The 16635-nt window shown below is 33.9% G+C and overlaps 3 protein-coding genes and 1 pseudogene across 3 annotated transcripts; all 4 read right to left on the bottom strand.

The window, feature by feature from the left end:
• Positions 1-794: 794 nt before the first annotated feature.
• On the bottom strand, positions 795-3331 carry PUB8 (plant U-box 8). The gene is made up of 2 exons (XM_022864807.2): positions 2080-3331; positions 795-1447 (listed from the first exon to the last, which is right to left on the bottom strand). The coding sequence occupies exon 1, from the start codon at positions 3205-3207 to the stop codon at positions 2107-2109; it is 1101 nt and encodes a 366-aa protein (XP_022720542.2). The 5' UTR covers positions 3208-3331; the 3' UTR covers positions 795-1447; positions 2080-2106.
• A 1420-nt stretch (positions 3332-4751) lies between these two features.
• Positions 4752-9167, bottom strand: LOC111278491 (G-type lectin S-receptor-like serine/threonine-protein kinase RKS1). The gene is made up of 7 exons (XM_089764975.1): positions 7303-9167; positions 6812-6937; positions 6464-6666; positions 6151-6361; positions 5790-6027; positions 5549-5699; positions 4752-5467 (listed from the first exon to the last, which is right to left on the bottom strand). The coding sequence occupies exons 1-7, from the start codon at positions 8582-8584 to the stop codon at positions 5165-5167; spliced, it is 2514 nt and encodes an 837-aa protein (XP_089621101.1). The 5' UTR covers positions 8585-9167; the 3' UTR covers positions 4752-5164.
• A 2259-nt stretch (positions 9168-11426) lies between these two features.
• Positions 11427-13118, bottom strand: LOC149517689 (G-type lectin S-receptor-like serine/threonine-protein kinase At1g11330). The gene is made up of 4 exons (XM_089764976.1): positions 12947-13118; positions 12120-12357; positions 11867-12017; positions 11427-11756 (listed from the first exon to the last, which is right to left on the bottom strand). The coding sequence occupies exons 1-4, from the start codon at positions 13080-13082 to the stop codon at positions 11448-11450; spliced, it is 834 nt and encodes a 277-aa protein (XP_089621102.1). The 5' UTR covers positions 13083-13118; the 3' UTR covers positions 11427-11447.
• A 493-nt stretch (positions 13119-13611) lies between these two features.
• On the bottom strand, positions 13612-15052 carry LOC149517688 (G-type lectin S-receptor-like serine/threonine-protein kinase At1g11330 pseudogene; annotated as a pseudogene).
• Between the last annotated feature and the right edge of the window lie 1583 nt (positions 15053-16635).

The raw sequence follows: 16635 nt of genomic DNA, 5'->3' as shown, positions 1-16635 counted from the left end.
GGAGATGAGAACTTTGTTGTAGCCAAGCTAAGCCCTTATAAACAGCCTTAACTTACACATGATGCACCGCCGGACTACAACAATCAATCACTTCAAGCAAATCATTTCAAGGAAACCACTTTCATCATGCAAATGAAAGTCATGTCCAAGCTCAAAAAGTTAAAACCAAAATTTGAAGTTGCAATAATGATAAACATTAAGGATCCCAATAGAAATAGCGGAATGAGGTGTGCTCGGTTCAATGTTTTCACAGGCACCTTTCATAGTTTCTCAAAGAGTTAATTACATTTTTTGCACTTAAATTTAAGAAAACTATATATATTAGTATCTAAAATATATATATATATATATAATTTACACTCTAAATTTTTAAATTATATATTATTTTTATTTAAAAACACTATCAATATTTTTTTAATAAAAATTAAAATATATATATTTTTAACTAGCACCATAAAAATTATCTAAAATCATGCAAATGAAGTTTTTATAAAATATTTTATTTTTTGTTTAACAAATAACATATATATAACAAAATTATATTAATTAAATACTATATAAACAAATTAAGTTAATAATATCAATATTTAAATTAAAATAATACATTATTTACAAATTCATGGTACAAATTGTATATTTTATTTTTTTCAGGTACCATTTTTTATGCTTTTTCAAAATTCAGTTACTAAAAGCGTAATTAATAGCTTTCTTGAACTATAATTAACGCCTTCTAAAACTATGCATGTTTTCTGAGAATTGCAACTCAAAATTTCCATATCTACGTAAGCTGCAACTCATTGTGAAGCTTTGGCCTACAACATATCAATTGATTACAATTTAAATGACATTCAACCTACATCAACTCATAAAAATTCAAGTATATAATGCTGTGAAGAATCTACAGAAACTGGAGAGTAAACTTCAATGGAGCATATCTTCTGCTTAAGTTACAAAACTTGCTTTGTCCTGGCCAAGTGAGAATGCGCGGTCCGTAACAAAGGTACCATATATTCTTCATGTTAGAATGCAAGCTGCTCCAGCAAATACACTTGCCATCCGCTAGGGTATCTCAAATTAGCCCGGGCAGCCAAACCAACCCAAACACCAATTTGATATGGCAATCGAAAACTCCGAGGTTTGCACAGACAATAGTTTTTCATTGACTCAGCGATTCCCATAGTTCCTTCCTAGCTCAGTTCCTTCCTAGCTCATAACATGTACAAAACTATTATGGGCATAACAAATCCATTCTATTCATACTCTGAACCAAGATAAGGTCTGCTGCTCTTCTTCCACCGACAAGAAAGAGTCTCAAGGTACAATTTTGGTTGCATTGTAGTCTTCATAATCCAACCAAAGTTATCATTTGGGATAAATTACCAGTCCAAAGGTTGAACTCGCACAACACGAGCAATAATGAACCAGTTATCCCTGCATTTCTATTTGTCTATTTGTCAACATCGAAAACATTTAAATTGCAGTCATGTAAGTGATCACAACACCAACAAATGAATATAACAAGTAAAAAAAATCCATCACATCTCATTCAAGTTCATTTAAAATTCAAATGGTTGCAATATGCAAAATTAGAATATAAACAATCAGGTAACTCCCATAACCAAAGTTCAATGCCTGAGGGCGTTAACAATGTAATATTAATCTTCAGACAACAGCAAATGGCAGTACAAAGTACACTAAACGGGCATACTGTTGAAATTTCTATATAGTTTATGATTCAGAAAATTTTAACTATCAAAGACCGGACGCTAAAACATTTTAAAAGTTAATAAAAAAGAAAAGGGGAAAAATACTGTATTTCATTGCATCAAATTCCTAATAAACATAAGGATAATTTCTAAATCAATACAAACTTATGAATCAAGCAACAAAATTTTGAAACTTTTTTTTCACCACAACATGTAAAAACCGGGGAGAACAACAAGCCCTCCCTTCCATCATGTTCCCTTTATTCAAATGTATAAGATACAAAAATCTAATCCTTTTTCCTTTCGTACAAGAAAACTATCCACTCATCTTCTAAACATCCCATAAAAAAAAACCTAAACAAAAACAACTCACCTCCATTTCCAACATAGAAACTTTCATTCACGCAATAGCATGATTTCCTCTCAGAGTCTGAACCAAACTCGAAGTATACCGCCTTATCTTCTCATTCTCTTCATCCAGTAACCCCATACAAATCTCCAAAACGCCTTCGTTTCTCGCTTCAAAACAAAAACTTTCACTATAGTTACACAAACAATTCAAAGTAAATAACCCATATTGAACTCCTCTTGAACTCCCGTTCCTTAAAACCTTAACCAAAACTTTAACACACCCATTAAATTTTATCATCTCTTCTCTGCCTTCTTTACATTTCACCAATAATCCCAACACTTCAATAGCCCTTTCCAGCCCTGAATCCAATAACCCAATGAGTATCGGCACCGCCCCGCAATCTATAGCTCTTCTTCTGTTATCAGCAAATGAACAAATTGCGTAAAGAGCCGTTGCTGCCTCTTTCTTTTCCCTTCCTTTTCCTGCAATTAGAAGCCGAACTAATGCACGAATCGCATCTGGATATGCCCCGATTGTCGCTTTATTGACCTCAACAACGGCTAAGCTGGTTGTGATCGTTGCAGCTATTGCTCTGCAATCGGGTGACCCGACTCGTAAGACTTTGACGACTCGGTTAATTGCACCTTCAGCGACTAAACCCACTTTGTTATCATCTTCGAGACTTAGGTTGAGGAGTAAAGATAGTGCCTTTTCTTGTAAACTCGGATCGTCCGAGTCGACACACTTGAGAACGGCAGGGACTGCTCCCGACTCGGTTAGTTTCCGGCGAAGTGCTGAGTCACGCTTGGTGAGTCTGGATAGATGGGTGAGCGAGTCGAGCTTGGCTCCAACAGAGGATAATGGGGAAGTCAGAGCAGAGATGAGGGTTTGGGGTTGAGGACAAGTTTGTGCTTTCGAAGAGGTGACAAGGGTATAATTGGAAATCAAGGAGCGAAGGGCGTGGTTGGGGATAAGACAGGGGTGATCAGGTAAGGGAAGTTTGGTAATTGGACAGGTGCGGTGACCGGAGTCCAGCCACCGTTGGATTGAAACTCGGTCGAAGGTGTGACCCGATGAGAGGATAACCGGGTCGGACATTATCTCAAGAGATATTGGACACTTGAAATCGTCCGGAAACTGAGTCGCCATCACGTTTCCAACTCGGATAAAAGACTCAGCTTTTCTTTCTTTCCCTTCTCTCTCTCCCAAAAGAGTTTTGAAAGGAGGGTTTAAGAGGCTTTTGGAAGCTCTGGAGGGGAGGAGGTTTCTTTTGTCTTTCACTTCAGTTCAGAGAGGGAGAACTTATAATGAAAAGGTCGTTTGAGTGACAAAATGACTACAATGTCCTGCTCATTCAGCTTTAATTTTCGGGACAGGCTCCGTGATTAGAAAGGGTATTAAGGACAATTGAATTTTGAAATTGCCATTTTCCATTTAAATAATGAATTTTTAAAGTTTTTTATGATCTTGCTTGTCTTATTATAAAAGGAGGATAAAGGAGTTTCAGTTTTGCTAGATCATATATTATTTTTAGGAAATAAAATTTAATAAGTTTAAATTTTAGATTATAATATTTATAATTTATTTTCTTTTATGTTTAAGTTATGATTTTTTAAAAAATAATATTTAAAGATTTTGATCATAAGTTAAGGTAGAACAAATTTGTACCTTTCTTTTCTATTTATAGGTAACAATTTTTTTATAAAAAAGATAATTTTTAAAGATTTTGAAGATAAATTAAAATATAACACATTTATTATAAATAAATAAAAAATGTTCAATAGACAGTTTGCCTATGAATATTAGTTAAAAATAGTTAAAATAATCAAAATATTCATTAATTATCAAGGTAAAAGGGTAAAAAAATGAATAAAAATTTAATAATTATTTAAATTTATGTTATTTTATTATAATCAATTAAATTTTAAAATTTATATTTTATATCAATTAAGTTTTTAAATATTTATTTTTATTTAATTAAACCTTAAACATTTATTTTTGTTTTAATTAAACTCTCAATTAAATAAAAATTGATGTTAACAATTAATTAACTTTGTTTAATAAACATTTAATTAGTAAAAATAGATATTTAAAAATTTAATTAATTATAATAAAAGGGTAGAATTTTAAATTTTTATTAAATATTTTTTAATCCTTTAACCATTAATCAAATTATATTTGATTCATAGTAAATTTTACAAATAGATTATTGAGATGGGAAAGTCATCATTCACTCTACTTTGTCACTAATGACAAGAGAAGCCATTATCCCGGGATCAACGCTTAGTAAGGGGCATATTCGTAAACTCATTTCAGATCCGTATTATAAAAACGTTGCTTCGGCTTTTAATAATTTGCACTGAAAGGAGAAAACTCAATGCTACCGTTACCGAGCAATGGCTCCACCAGTCTCCCTTAAAGTCAACTGTCCAACAGTCCAAATTTGTCGCTAAATCATATTAGGATGAAACGTGGCTTTATATAAGTTATCTAAAATTTTACTTTCAAATTTTTTCTTAAAAATCAAACTATCATTGACAATAAAATATTATATTCTTTCCAACTAAATTAATTCATGCGAGTATTGTCTTTACATTTTTCTACAATGAAACTTTTTCTTGCCAACATCAAGAGAACAAGCACAATAATCCATCGTCATGGACTCTCGGTTAACTCAGATACTCCTAGAGCATAAATCGGGCCATGTAAAAACCCCCCATACTCATAATAACAAAACAAGTTTAACTCTACTTAATGACTGTTTTATTTGGCCTAAGATTGTCCATAATTGCCCATCAACGTCTGTTTTGAGATATATTTCGAGTAAGTAATTAAGACAGGATTGGATCCTAAATTGTTGTTGCCAAGGATGTCTTTTGCTGAGAATGAAAAGGACAAATAAAACAACAGCGTGGGCAGTTGTACAAATTTGGGGGAGGGTTCCAAAATGAAGGCCAAAAATACATATTTGACAGTGTCAGGGCATCTTTTTGTTTTTTATAGCATAGACAGTAGAAATACAATGTATGATTGGAGGGGGGATTGCCTTACAAACTTTGGAATCAAGTTCAGGGATAGCAAAATGAAGCACTGCTATTTACCGTATCTAGCGGCCGTGAACCATGGTGACCGTTACATCATTTACAGAACAAGTTCCTTCACTATTCCAGATCTCGTTGCCTTTGCAGGCTTTCTTCATTATAAATGCAGGTTGTTTCGGGGACGGTAGAGCCGTTTCGTTGGCCAACATAAACACGACTTCGGACATCATTGGTCGATCTGTTGCATGTTCTTGCACGCACAATAGCCCAATTTGAATGCATTTCAGTAATTCATCAGCAGGATATGAATCACCTAATGCTGAATCAACTACTTCCATGGCTTTGTCATCTTTCCATAAGTCCCAAACCTAATACAACTTTGCATCATCAATTGAATGGAAATTGTAATTTGATTGCTCAGAATTTGTGCTCAAAATTTGGTTACTTACATGACCAACCAGATTTGAAGAGGGACTATCAGGATAATAAATGCTGTTCTTTCTGCCAGTTATAATCTCTAACAGCAGGACTCCAAAGCTATATACATCAGATTTCATTGAAAAGTGGCCTTGCATTGCATACTCTGGCGACATGTAACCACTAAAATCATACAACAAAAAGGAAATGGTTAGAACTTGTTTGAAACTTGTAGCAGAATTTGTCTCCAAAGTTCCCATTTGCAATGCTTACTATGTTCCAACTACACGAATTGTATTTCCTTCAATTTGGTCTGCTCTGAATATTCTGGCCATACCAAAATCTGAAATTTTTGGATTCATTGAAGCATCTAGTAAGACATTGCTCGCCTTCAAATCTCTATGAATGATTCTTAACCTTGAATCTTGATGAAGATATAAGATTCCTCGAGCAACCCCACAAATAATTTCAAAACGTTTTCTCCAGTCCAACAATAATTTTTTTGATTCATCTGGATTCAAAGTCAATTTTTGAAATGAATCATCCATAACTTTAACTTAGTGTTTGGCATGAAAGAAAAATTACTCAACATTAAATGATGATATTTCTAACGGCATATAAGATAAAGACATACCAAAGATAATAGAATCCAAGCTTTTATTTGGTAAATATTCATAGATTAACATCTTCTCTTCACCCTCAATGCAACAACCTAGGATCCTGACAAGATTCCTGTGCTGAAGTTTTGAGATTAGCACAATTTCATTCTTAAACTCTTCTACTCCCTGCCCTGAGTACTTTGATAGTCTTTTCACTGCTATTTCTTTTCCATTGAAGAGCACACCCTGCAAACAGAAATTTCATTTTAAGAATGGATTAAATGGAGAAATAGCAGTTTCATTGCACGTGGACATATAGATGAGAATATGTCATATACTAGTGATTACTTTGTAAACAGGGCCGAATCCACCTTGTCCAAGTTTGTTATTAGAAGAGAAATTATTAGTGGCTTCAGCTATGATGCTCAAATCAAAGAATGGTAAATCTGCACTTCTTCTACTCTCATCAATCTCCTTTCCACCTAAAGAGTCTTCGAACAACGATGAACTTGTGGTAAAGGTCAAGGCAATTTTGCTTTGTCTTCTTTTTCCTGGTTTCAAACACATTACATATCATGATTAAGCCAATTGCTAATCTCTAAATGATATGTAGTCAATTTAGTTGCGAAATCTTTTTGGCATCATTAAAATGTTACATAAGTGGCTTAAAAAAAAACAGTGGAAAGAATGTGGCACCTCTTCTCTGCTTTCTCACCAACCAATGTAAAAAGGCGACAACAATGAGAAACACTACAGCAGCAGAAACTATGAGAGCCGCAAGCACTCCCTTCTTTTGAACCAGACTTTTCTTTGTGTAGCGAGCTAACAATAGAAAGATATGGAAGAAACCAATTAATCATGAAAGTAATTTTCTATCAACTGATAAATTTATATTAACTAAAACAAGTCTGGCAGAAATGATGACAGAGGAACCTGGCTTGGCTACGTTCTACAGTTCTAGACTGAAGTAAAACTACAACCATTATGCAAAAGCAATTTCCTGGAAAATTTTATTAACAGTGGAATATCTGTTTATGGACCAGAAAGTTTACATCATTCAGAAGCTAATGTCTTTAAATTTTAATGATACGATAGTACCATCTTAGACAGGTTCAGCAACTTGCATATAGATATTAGCTTAAAGTAGATGATGGTTGCGAAACGGCAAATAAATGTAGGACGCATACCCAACTCATCTGCATCCACCCGAATGTATAGATCTTGTCCCGCATCTGCATATGTCCTTGCATCCACCAAATTCCCGTGCCAATTCAAGCAGCCAATCCCTCCCTTGCTCTCAGAGTATGCGCTAGAAAAAGCCACACAAGAACAATCCTTCCAGCACTTTTCCTTGCATTCTTTCAATCCCAAACTCATGTCTGCACGAGCCGCCGAAGTGTCGGGCACCTTCACATGTGCCATCTTCACGAATCCTTCTCCATTTCGACACGTGGAGACACCATGTTTCCTCACGCATCCTCCTGTCGCATCTTTAATGTACCATCCTTGGGGTGACTTCGGTTCGAAACCCGGGAAACATGTGCACTCGAAAGCATCTGAGTGATCTGGGTTACAGTAACCATTCGGCCCGCAATGTCCGTAAGAATCACACCGCTCCTTTGGGGCCGACCATAACTCAATCCAATGATGCTCTTGATTATTCCACAAAAATCTTTGTTGAATTCCTGTTTCGTTCGTCATCGTTCTCGTGATGATAGAGGCATTAGTTATCCCAAACGTGAATGACACTTCATCAGCAGTGTTGACAAAAGTAAAATTAATCATATGTTGCCTTGTCATAGTTGGTACACCACTCCATCTTTGCCCAGTCCATGTCCCGGCTCGCCACAAAGGAGCCGTGCCCTTGTACAGATAAAATTGAGGAAACCCACTCGGGTCGACCCTATAGCAACAGCTGCCAATTCCTGGATCGTCGGAAGACTTCCAAGACGTCAGGACACGGCTCAGACCAGTTCTGAAATTCAACCCAAGTTTCATATACGGAAGCAAAGTATTTGTGGGATAATCAAAACTCTGCCATAGCACCGCCCTTTTGGTATCATTCTGAAGCAAAACAAGATTTCCTGAATCTAAAAGTTGAGCAATAGAAATCCCGGTGCCTGTGACGGAGACGTTTGTAGACCAGACAGGAAGTGTTTGGTTTCTCTTGAACAGGGCAAGATTTCCTCGACTGTCTATTGAAAGGATTCCTGAGGAATCATTTATCGGATTTTCTCTGTTGGCCACCCAAACAACTGTCTTCTCTGGAACCTGATTATACCAGATGCCAACATATCGATTCATGGAACTGCCAGGGCTGAAAAATCCGAATGCAAAAATGTTGCCAGTAGAGACTATGACATCACCATCTTTGATGAAATGATCTATGGTAATGGTGTCAGTAGAAATGGAAAGGTGAGAAAGAAAGAAAAGAAGCAACGTTCTGACAAGCCATTTAACAGGATTCATGATTGGTTCAGTATAATTTGGGAGTTTGGAAGAAAGCCCTATTAATTTGCTGGAGCAGTTTAGACTTCATTAATAAGTGGATCCTTGCAAAGACTGTAAAATGACGGTCAATCTCAAGCATTGCTCTGACAAAGACACTTTTTCCTTTTAGTTTCGAAAACGAAGAGACAAAAAGATCTCGCTTGAATTTTTTTCTGTCGTGAAAATGGCTAGCTCCTCCAAAAAAATCCAATCCTGCTTGAGGAATTAGTGCCACGCAAGGAGTCATACATCATAATTCCTCTGCAACGGGGGTATAAGGTATTGGTTTTGAGTCATTTTACTGCATGCCGTAAGGCGTGGAAAACCTAAGCACCTAAAGTCTGAAATCCTTAATTTCCGGGGAAATTTTGGACCATCAAAAATAAAAGACAGCCAACCATGCACGAAGGAAATTGTAAAAGCAAATAAAACCCAATGGCTTTCAATTTACTCAAATCAGAGCAATTAAACTAATCAGCTCTGAGGAATTTTCATCCTAATGGTGATAGTTAAATTCAGTTAATTCTTTTGAAGACTATTTGTGACATAAGTTTTAACTAGTAATCGACAATTATCCCTAATCTGCAAATAGGATATTTCAAGTTTGGAATCTTTTTTTCAATTGATGTACAATGGTTTCTACATATTGTTTTGGGTGCAGTACAATATAACAAATGGAGTCTTGGATTCTGGAGTGGACCCAGAGCCCAAACTTTGTATTAAATTGGGTTTGTTACGATGGGATTCTTGGGCCTAGGCAAAAGCCCATTTTGGTTTTCGCATCGATGGTAGAAAAATGAAATGTCATTGGATTCGACGAACCTCACTAAGGTGAGTATGTAACTCCGTAACGTCACCTGATTCGAAATTAGTTTCCCAACAGATGATGCATCTGTCACTGAAAGACACTTTTGCATAAAACACAGGTCTTCCAGGCTGAGGTCATGACAATCCCACATCAGTAGCGCAGTTTACATCGCTGGCATATCGTCTGGCCTCTGCTGGACACAAATGAGCCCCACCTATATGCATCCTAGTGCTTCATGCTCTGGAAACTCTTGCTCCATCAATTCATCCATTAATTCCAAGGCTTTCTTATCATTCCACAATTACCGGGCCTAATCAAAGTCCTTGTTAAGTTAGAGTATGTCTACAGAAAATGAACAAATAAGAATTGATTTCACTGTATATACCCACATGCCCCAGAAGGTTTAGTTGTGGTCAGGATGAAAAAAAAAACCCCGATTCTTTTTTCCACTCACCATCTCCAACAATATGATGCCAAAGGCCAAAGCTGAAGACATCCGATTTCAAAGAAAATTGTCCATCTATTGCAAACTATGGATAAAAAAAAAATTGACATTGTTGGTCAGCAACTTCTGCATTTTTTTTGGTCCGCTATTGGTGGAAGATCAGTTATTAATAATTAACTGCAAGAATTTATAGTTGCCTAGCCGAATGAACATTCAATCATTTTTTAAAAATAATGTTGTCATTGACATTTGAAAATAACAATGTACTTTTTTTCCCTCCTTGCAATCTTGCAGCTGAAATGAAGGATTATTCTCAATTCCCATGATTCATTGGTGGCTTATATAATTGGGTTTTTGAGAGTTAATTGCCTAAAACAGTGAATAAAAATTCCATTGATATCTGTTGGTTGGCATTTGAAAAGTCCTGGTAGTATAAATAAATGGTGGAAAAAATACCAAGGGGAAAAGGTAAAAAAAAGTCACCCATATAATAGTACTTATAGAAAGCTTGCCTGCATGCTCTCTGCAGTGATTCGATCCTGCAAGAAAATATTTATATCTCTATTAGAGCAGGAAGGTTAACAATCTCACTATAAAGCATTCAAAATTACACTAGCCACTGGTTGGCACTTGCATAAATTTTGAGCTTTTTGCCTGACCATGGAGCAAAGATCACTACACTCAACGGCGGATCATAATGAAAACCAGAGGGGGCCTTTGCCCCCCAAATGTTTGAAACCTCCTTTAATATATATATTTGCATTGAATACATTTAAATTGACCCTCTAACAAAAAATGTTAATTTTATTATATTTTGTATTTTATAAATTAAATTTATGTATTGTAATTTAAAAAATATTTAAATCACATTTATATTTATTTATTTATTATATCTAACAGTTACTACTTATAAATCCTCACATTTATATTTATTAACAACTCCTTTTCTTCGTATATTTTTTATTTTTATTTTTATAACTTTAAATTTCTATCACATTTTGTAATTTTTTTTTTCAACAAAAAGATCATATTTGAACTACTCTACAAAAGAACAGAAAAATACCAAACTTTTAATCTTAAAATTTTTTCTTCATTTTTTTAAAAGTATATTTAGTTTTTTTTTGTTTTTATAAAATGTTTAATGATTGATTTATTCATACTTTTTTATTTCACTTTTAAATTGTCAAAAAAATAAAAAAAATTATATAATTAGTAATTCAACTATTAATTGTAAATTATGTTATTATTAAAAATATAATATTATCATAATAATGTTTTTGTTTTATAATTTTATGCTCTTGTCACGTTTTTATTAGTATATTGTTTCTCTCTCTCTCTCTCTCTCTCTATATATATATATATATATATACATATATATTAATAAGTATGATAAAATACAATTTAAAAAATAAAATATATTATATATTATTAGTTGGCCTTTTCTAAATTATATGTCAAAAACTGTCACTGACTACACTTTTACGGCCTGAAATCTATAAAGGTATTAATAGCCGAATTATGAAACTGCTAGATCAAGCATAGAACTAAGACATATACATATGCACTATATCTCAAAAACTTGCTCTTAATCATCGGCCATCAACAATGGTTATGGTCACCTTGTTAATAGAACATTGGTTTGGATCGCTTTGAGGGGATATTGCTTCTGATGCAATCGGTCGTGCGGTGAAAGCAGGCTGTTTCGGAGTTGGAAGATCAACAATTTCACTATTAAGCATCGAAATAACAGTAGATACAGTTGGTCTATCTTCTGCAAATTCTTGCACGCACAACAATCCCACATGTATGCATCTCAAAATTTCACTCCGATTGCATGGATCAGAAAGCACTGGGTCTATTAAGGCCAAAACGTTGTCTTCATTCCATAACTTCCATACCTAAATAATGATTGCAAATTTTAGCTTGATAAAGGAATCATCAAATATTAATGAAAATTAAATCTTATATAATGGAACCATAAGTAAGGCTGTTTGTCAAGTAAACTTACATATCCCAAAAGGCTAATAGAATGTTCATGGTCATAAAAGCCTGTGTTTTTTCTCCCACTGACTATCTCCAATAGCAAGACTCCATAGCTGAACACATCAGATTTTTCTGAAAATCTCCCTTGCATTGCATATTCAGGCGACATGTATCCGCTGCATTTTAACATAAAAAACAGAAGCACATATTCTTAAGCACATGCATAGATATGGTAGCATTGTAGCATAAGGTATATGGTGAAAGAGAAATCTACTTACTAGGTTCCTACAACCCTTGTAGTTTTGGCTTGATTTTTATCTCCTCCAAAAATCCTAGCCATCCCAAAATCCGAGATTTTTGGATTTAGCTCTTTATCTAATAAGATGTTACTAGCCTTTAGATCTCTATGAATAATCTTCAATCTAGAATCTCTATGAAGATAAAGGAGACCTCGACTAATTCCTTCAATAATGTTGAAGCGTTTTCTCCAATTTAGAATTCCTTTCTGGACTGGATCTATCTCATGTATCAGAAAAAGAAAAAATGAACAGTGTGAGATCAATGAAACTAGAAACATGGTCTTGACCAAAAAAAAAAACTAGAAGCTCGGTTAACAAATTTACAGTTAATGTTGATAAAACAAGTCAATGCTATAACAATGGAGTGTCTCATATTACAAAATTATAAGGGAAAAAGAGATTGTAGTTGCTTGGTTCCTTTAAGATTATGTTAGATTATGAGATATTTTAGATACTCTAAAGTCTGAACAAGGGACAATATTTCTTTTTATAATCTGTCAACTGTATCTTTGGTTAGTAAGTTTAGTTATAAAGTAGATATTGTCCTTATTTCACGGAGATATGTCTTGAATACTCTGCACCTGATGTATTTTGTATATAGAGCAGAAAAATGAATGAATGCAGTGTGTTTTCTGCTGTAACTCCTCTGTTCTTTCTTTCTTTCTTTCCCATTTTCCATTTTCATGATACTACAACATATTCTGGTTAAAGTTAATTTGGATGGTATAACCAACTTATATTGGAAATGATATAATGCATGCATTGGTTCTTAGCAAAACGATATATAACGTATTAGCATGATCTACCAAAGAGAAAAGCATCCAAGCTTTTGTTCGGCATATACTCGTATACCAGCATCTTCTCTTCTCCTTCAACACAACAGCCCAGTAATCTAACAAGATTTCGATGTTGGAGCTTAGAAATCAGCATCACCTCATTCATAAACTCTTCTAACCCTTGGCCTGACGCTCTTGACAATCTCTTCACTGCTACTTCCTTTCCGTCTTGTAGTATTCCCTATACAAGTAGAAGAATTAGTAGTTTGTAGTAATGTCATCTGATGGAATGTTAGGATTTGCTGAAAATGGCTAATTACCCTGTATACTGGACCGAAACCACCCTGTCCCAACTTTTTGGTAAGATGAAAACTACTTGTTGCAGTTGCTAGTTCCTCAAATTTGAGTAGTGGTAGTTGCTGGAGTTTAACTTCATCAAACTTGTCTTCATTTTTTGTATGCTTTTTCACCATGGACAAGCAGCATTTCTTTGCTTTTTTTTTTCTTTGCTGATAAAAAAAATGTAGAAAGTAATGGATTGATAGTTACTAACATACCTACTGAATCTGTATTGATTTCCCACTAAACTGTATTGGTATTACCTCTTTGTTTAGCCATCCACCTCCAAAAGAAAAACGTAGAGATGGTAATGGTGATTATTCCCAGGATCACTGGTATTACAATAATTACTATACTATTGTGTTTCGTTTTATCTACAAATTAAAATCAGTGAGTAATTAGTTTTATCTACATGGTCAAAACAGAAAAGAGCAAATCTGCAGCATTAAAAGTAGATAATTTGAACAATTGAACATACATCATATAGAAATTAACACAATTTACCAAGTTCAGAGGATGCCTCACGAATGTAAAGATCTATTCCCCCAGTGGAGAATTGCTGTATGTCAATTAAATTTCCGCTCCATAACATGCAGCCAATGCCCGCATCATATGCATAAGCCATACAGGAACAATTATTCAAGCACTGATCGCCGCATTTATCTTCAAGGACAGATGACCGCTCTGCAAAGGCTGGTACTTTCATCATCTGTAGCTTCAGAAATCCATCTATTTTGCCTTCTTCACTGCCATTGTTTACTTTTTCACACTGTAATGGTGTACTCCTAACACATCCACTAGTCCAATTCTTGCTGTCCCATTCGTCTTTAATCTTGGGCTCAAACCCTCTCAAACAACTGCAAATTGATGGTCTCTGTGAATCACAGCTTCCAAATGCTCCACACTTGCCATAAACATCACAATCAGTTTCTAAACTAGACCAGTTTACGTCCCACTTCCCCTTCCCATCATCCCAATATAGTTCCATTAATTTCCCTTGAGAATCCAATGCAAAGTATGATAAATAAGACGCATTGGCAAGCATAAATAAGATAAGATGTTACTTGGTCATCTACAAGATTAAATCCATCTAGATAAATAGAAGACATTCTCGGTACTCCAATAAAGGTCAGACCATTCCATGGACCACTCCCCCAAATACGGCTGAGTGCTATTCCAAATGAAGGCTTCAGGAATGTTGAGAGGATTGATACCAGTTAAGAAGTTACCATCAGATGGATCAGAAGGGCTTTTCCAGGATGTCAGTTGCACTTTCTCACCTGTTCTTACATCAACACCGAGTTTCATGATAGGCACGAACGCATTAGAAGGTTGTTTAAAACTCCACCACTTGCTTGTTGTAGATGCATTATCCCTCAAGACAAGGTCTCCAGAGTCCAAAAGCTGTGCACTTGAATTAGCAACTGGATTTGTAACATTTGATGACCAAAGAGTCTCCTCCTGTCCATTCAAAACAACAAGATTGCCATCCTCAGACACGGATAAAACTCCAGAGGAGTCTTTAACAGGCTTGTTTCTGTTTGCTACCCATATCACAGTTTGTACAGGAATCTGATTGTACCATATCCCTACATACCGATCAGTAGAATTATCAGGGCTGAAGAATCCCAAGCGAAAATTTCCACCGTTGGAGACTAAATATTCAGGATCTTTGATGGATTTGGATGATGTGATAGTGTCTAAGCTAGCCCCAAACTGGGGGTAAAACGAAGATAGTAAGAGCAGAGGTAATAAAAATGAGTTGCTAATCCTTGTTCCCATGTCCGAAATTTTCAATTCTCTTGAGTTTGCATTGCAGGACATGGAAGGACTTGTAAGCTGAATTATTTCTCCTTATTCTCCTTTGATCAGTAATGCTGAGTTTTCAATATGAGCTATTTTTTATGGTTTTAACTTTGGCTATCTGAATTGACTTATTCTCCAAAGAACACCAATTTTGAAATAAATCAAGTTAAATGTTAGCACAGCATACAATTAATGGCATAACCAGACATTTGTGTTAGATGAATAATATAATCTTTTTTATTTATAATATTGATAAAATTAAATATAAAAAAAATCTTATAATATAATATAAGTAAATAGATGATATATTGAAGAGCAAGTCAATTACATGAGCATGAGCTAGACCTTAGTATTTTTTTATTAAAACTTATATATATCTTCTAGACCATTTTCATATACACAATGTTATGCCGCCCTATCTTCTCCGGTTTAGGCGTCATTTCATTCCACACTCTTGTAGTTGAACAACAAATTTCCTGAGACAGCTCAACTCCATTGACTCGGTAAATGAGTCGTTGTATAGTTTACAATTTTATATATATAAATATAATATAATATATATATATATATATATATATATACAAGAAAAGATATAATTTTGTTTAACTCATTAAATTAATCTCATTTAGTGCTTTGTAAACGGTGCCTAACTTTTAAATCACTTTTAATCATATGTATGCATGTTATATTAAGATTTGTTGCAAAAGTACTTTATATATATATATATATATATGAAAATTTTTAAATAACTAAATTAAGTGATTGACTAACAAAATATTCAATATATATTTCTCATACAAAGTTCATACAATATCGTAAGTTTAAACTTGTCAATTTAAAATATGATATAGTGACACAACACAAATAATATATAAAAATGATACAGCTTAAAATTTTAATAATAATTATATATAAATTTAACAAAACCAAAAATATATATATTATATTTTTATTGATACGAATTATAACATATAATTTTCGTATAAAATAAGGTACAAAAATATAAATTTTAATATTTTACGTGATGAGAATGCACGAATTGTTAGGTCTGTATAAATTAATACATATTGTTAGGCAAAAAGAGTATCAATATTTATTGTAGGCATATGGTATGATATGAGAACTTTGATAGTATTTTTTATACAATATTTAATAGAAAAACATTTATGGTAGGCAACATACATACATACATATAGAATGTATCATATTCAAATTGTTAGGCAAAACAGAGAAAATCAACACTCCATGATAAAAGATCTTCAAATTAATTAGGACATTGTTTCACCATTATTTCTCCAACTATATGAGAAGTTGAAGGTACCAAATTATGAAAAATATACATCAATTGTAAAAAAATGAAATATGATATTGTTGAATCTAAATTACAAAAAAAAGAAGAAGAAATACTAGGATTATAAATAAAATAAATTAATTTATATAAAATCAAAAATAAATATAAAATATAAAAGAAAGGAAAAAAATGAATAAATTTAACCTTACTTAAATGGGGAAAGGTTACTTTAGTCAATAATTATCTAAATTATCAGTGAATTCAAATACAAAAGTAATTAAAT

This window comes from Durio zibethinus, chromosome 8, assembly GCF_047325235.1.
Source record: "Durio zibethinus cultivar Kanyao isolate XHJ-2024 chromosome 8, ASM4732523v1, whole genome shotgun sequence".
Classification (NCBI taxonomy): domain Eukaryota; kingdom Viridiplantae; phylum Streptophyta; class Magnoliopsida; order Malvales; family Malvaceae; genus Durio; species Durio zibethinus.
Note: the sequence above shows the minus strand (reverse complement) of the source record. Positions and strands in the feature narration are given on the sequence as shown.

Excerpts from the sequence above, each read along its gene's own strand:
- PUB8 (XM_022864807.2), bottom strand. The coding sequence starts at position 3,207 with ATGGCGACTCAGTTTCCGGACGATTTCAAGTGTCCAATATCTCTTGAG.
- LOC111278491 (XM_089764975.1), bottom strand. The coding sequence starts at position 8,584 with ATGAATCCTGTTAAATGGCTTGTCAGAACGTTGCTTCTTTTCTTTCTT. Across the intron at positions 6,362-6,463 it reads GATTCGGCCCTGTTTACAAA|GGTGTGCTCTTCAATGGAAA; the intron begins GTAATCACTAGT and ends TTCTGTTTGCAG. Across the intron at positions 5,468-5,548 it reads CTTCAAATCTGGTTGGTCAT|GTTTGGGACTTATGGAAAGA; the intron begins GTAAGTAACCAA and ends AAGTTGTATTAG.
- LOC149517689 (XM_089764976.1), bottom strand. The coding sequence starts at position 13,082 with ATGAATGAGGTGATGCTGATTTCTAAGCTCCAACATCGAAATCTTGTT. Across the intron at positions 12,358-12,946 it reads CTTGGATGCTTTTCTCTTTG|ATCCAGTCCAGAAAGGAATT; the intron begins GTAGATCATGCT and ends TACATGAGATAG. Across the intron at positions 12,018-12,119 it reads ACAAGGGTTGTAGGAACCTA|CGGATACATGTCGCCTGAAT; the intron begins GTAAGTAGATTT and ends GTTAAAATGCAG.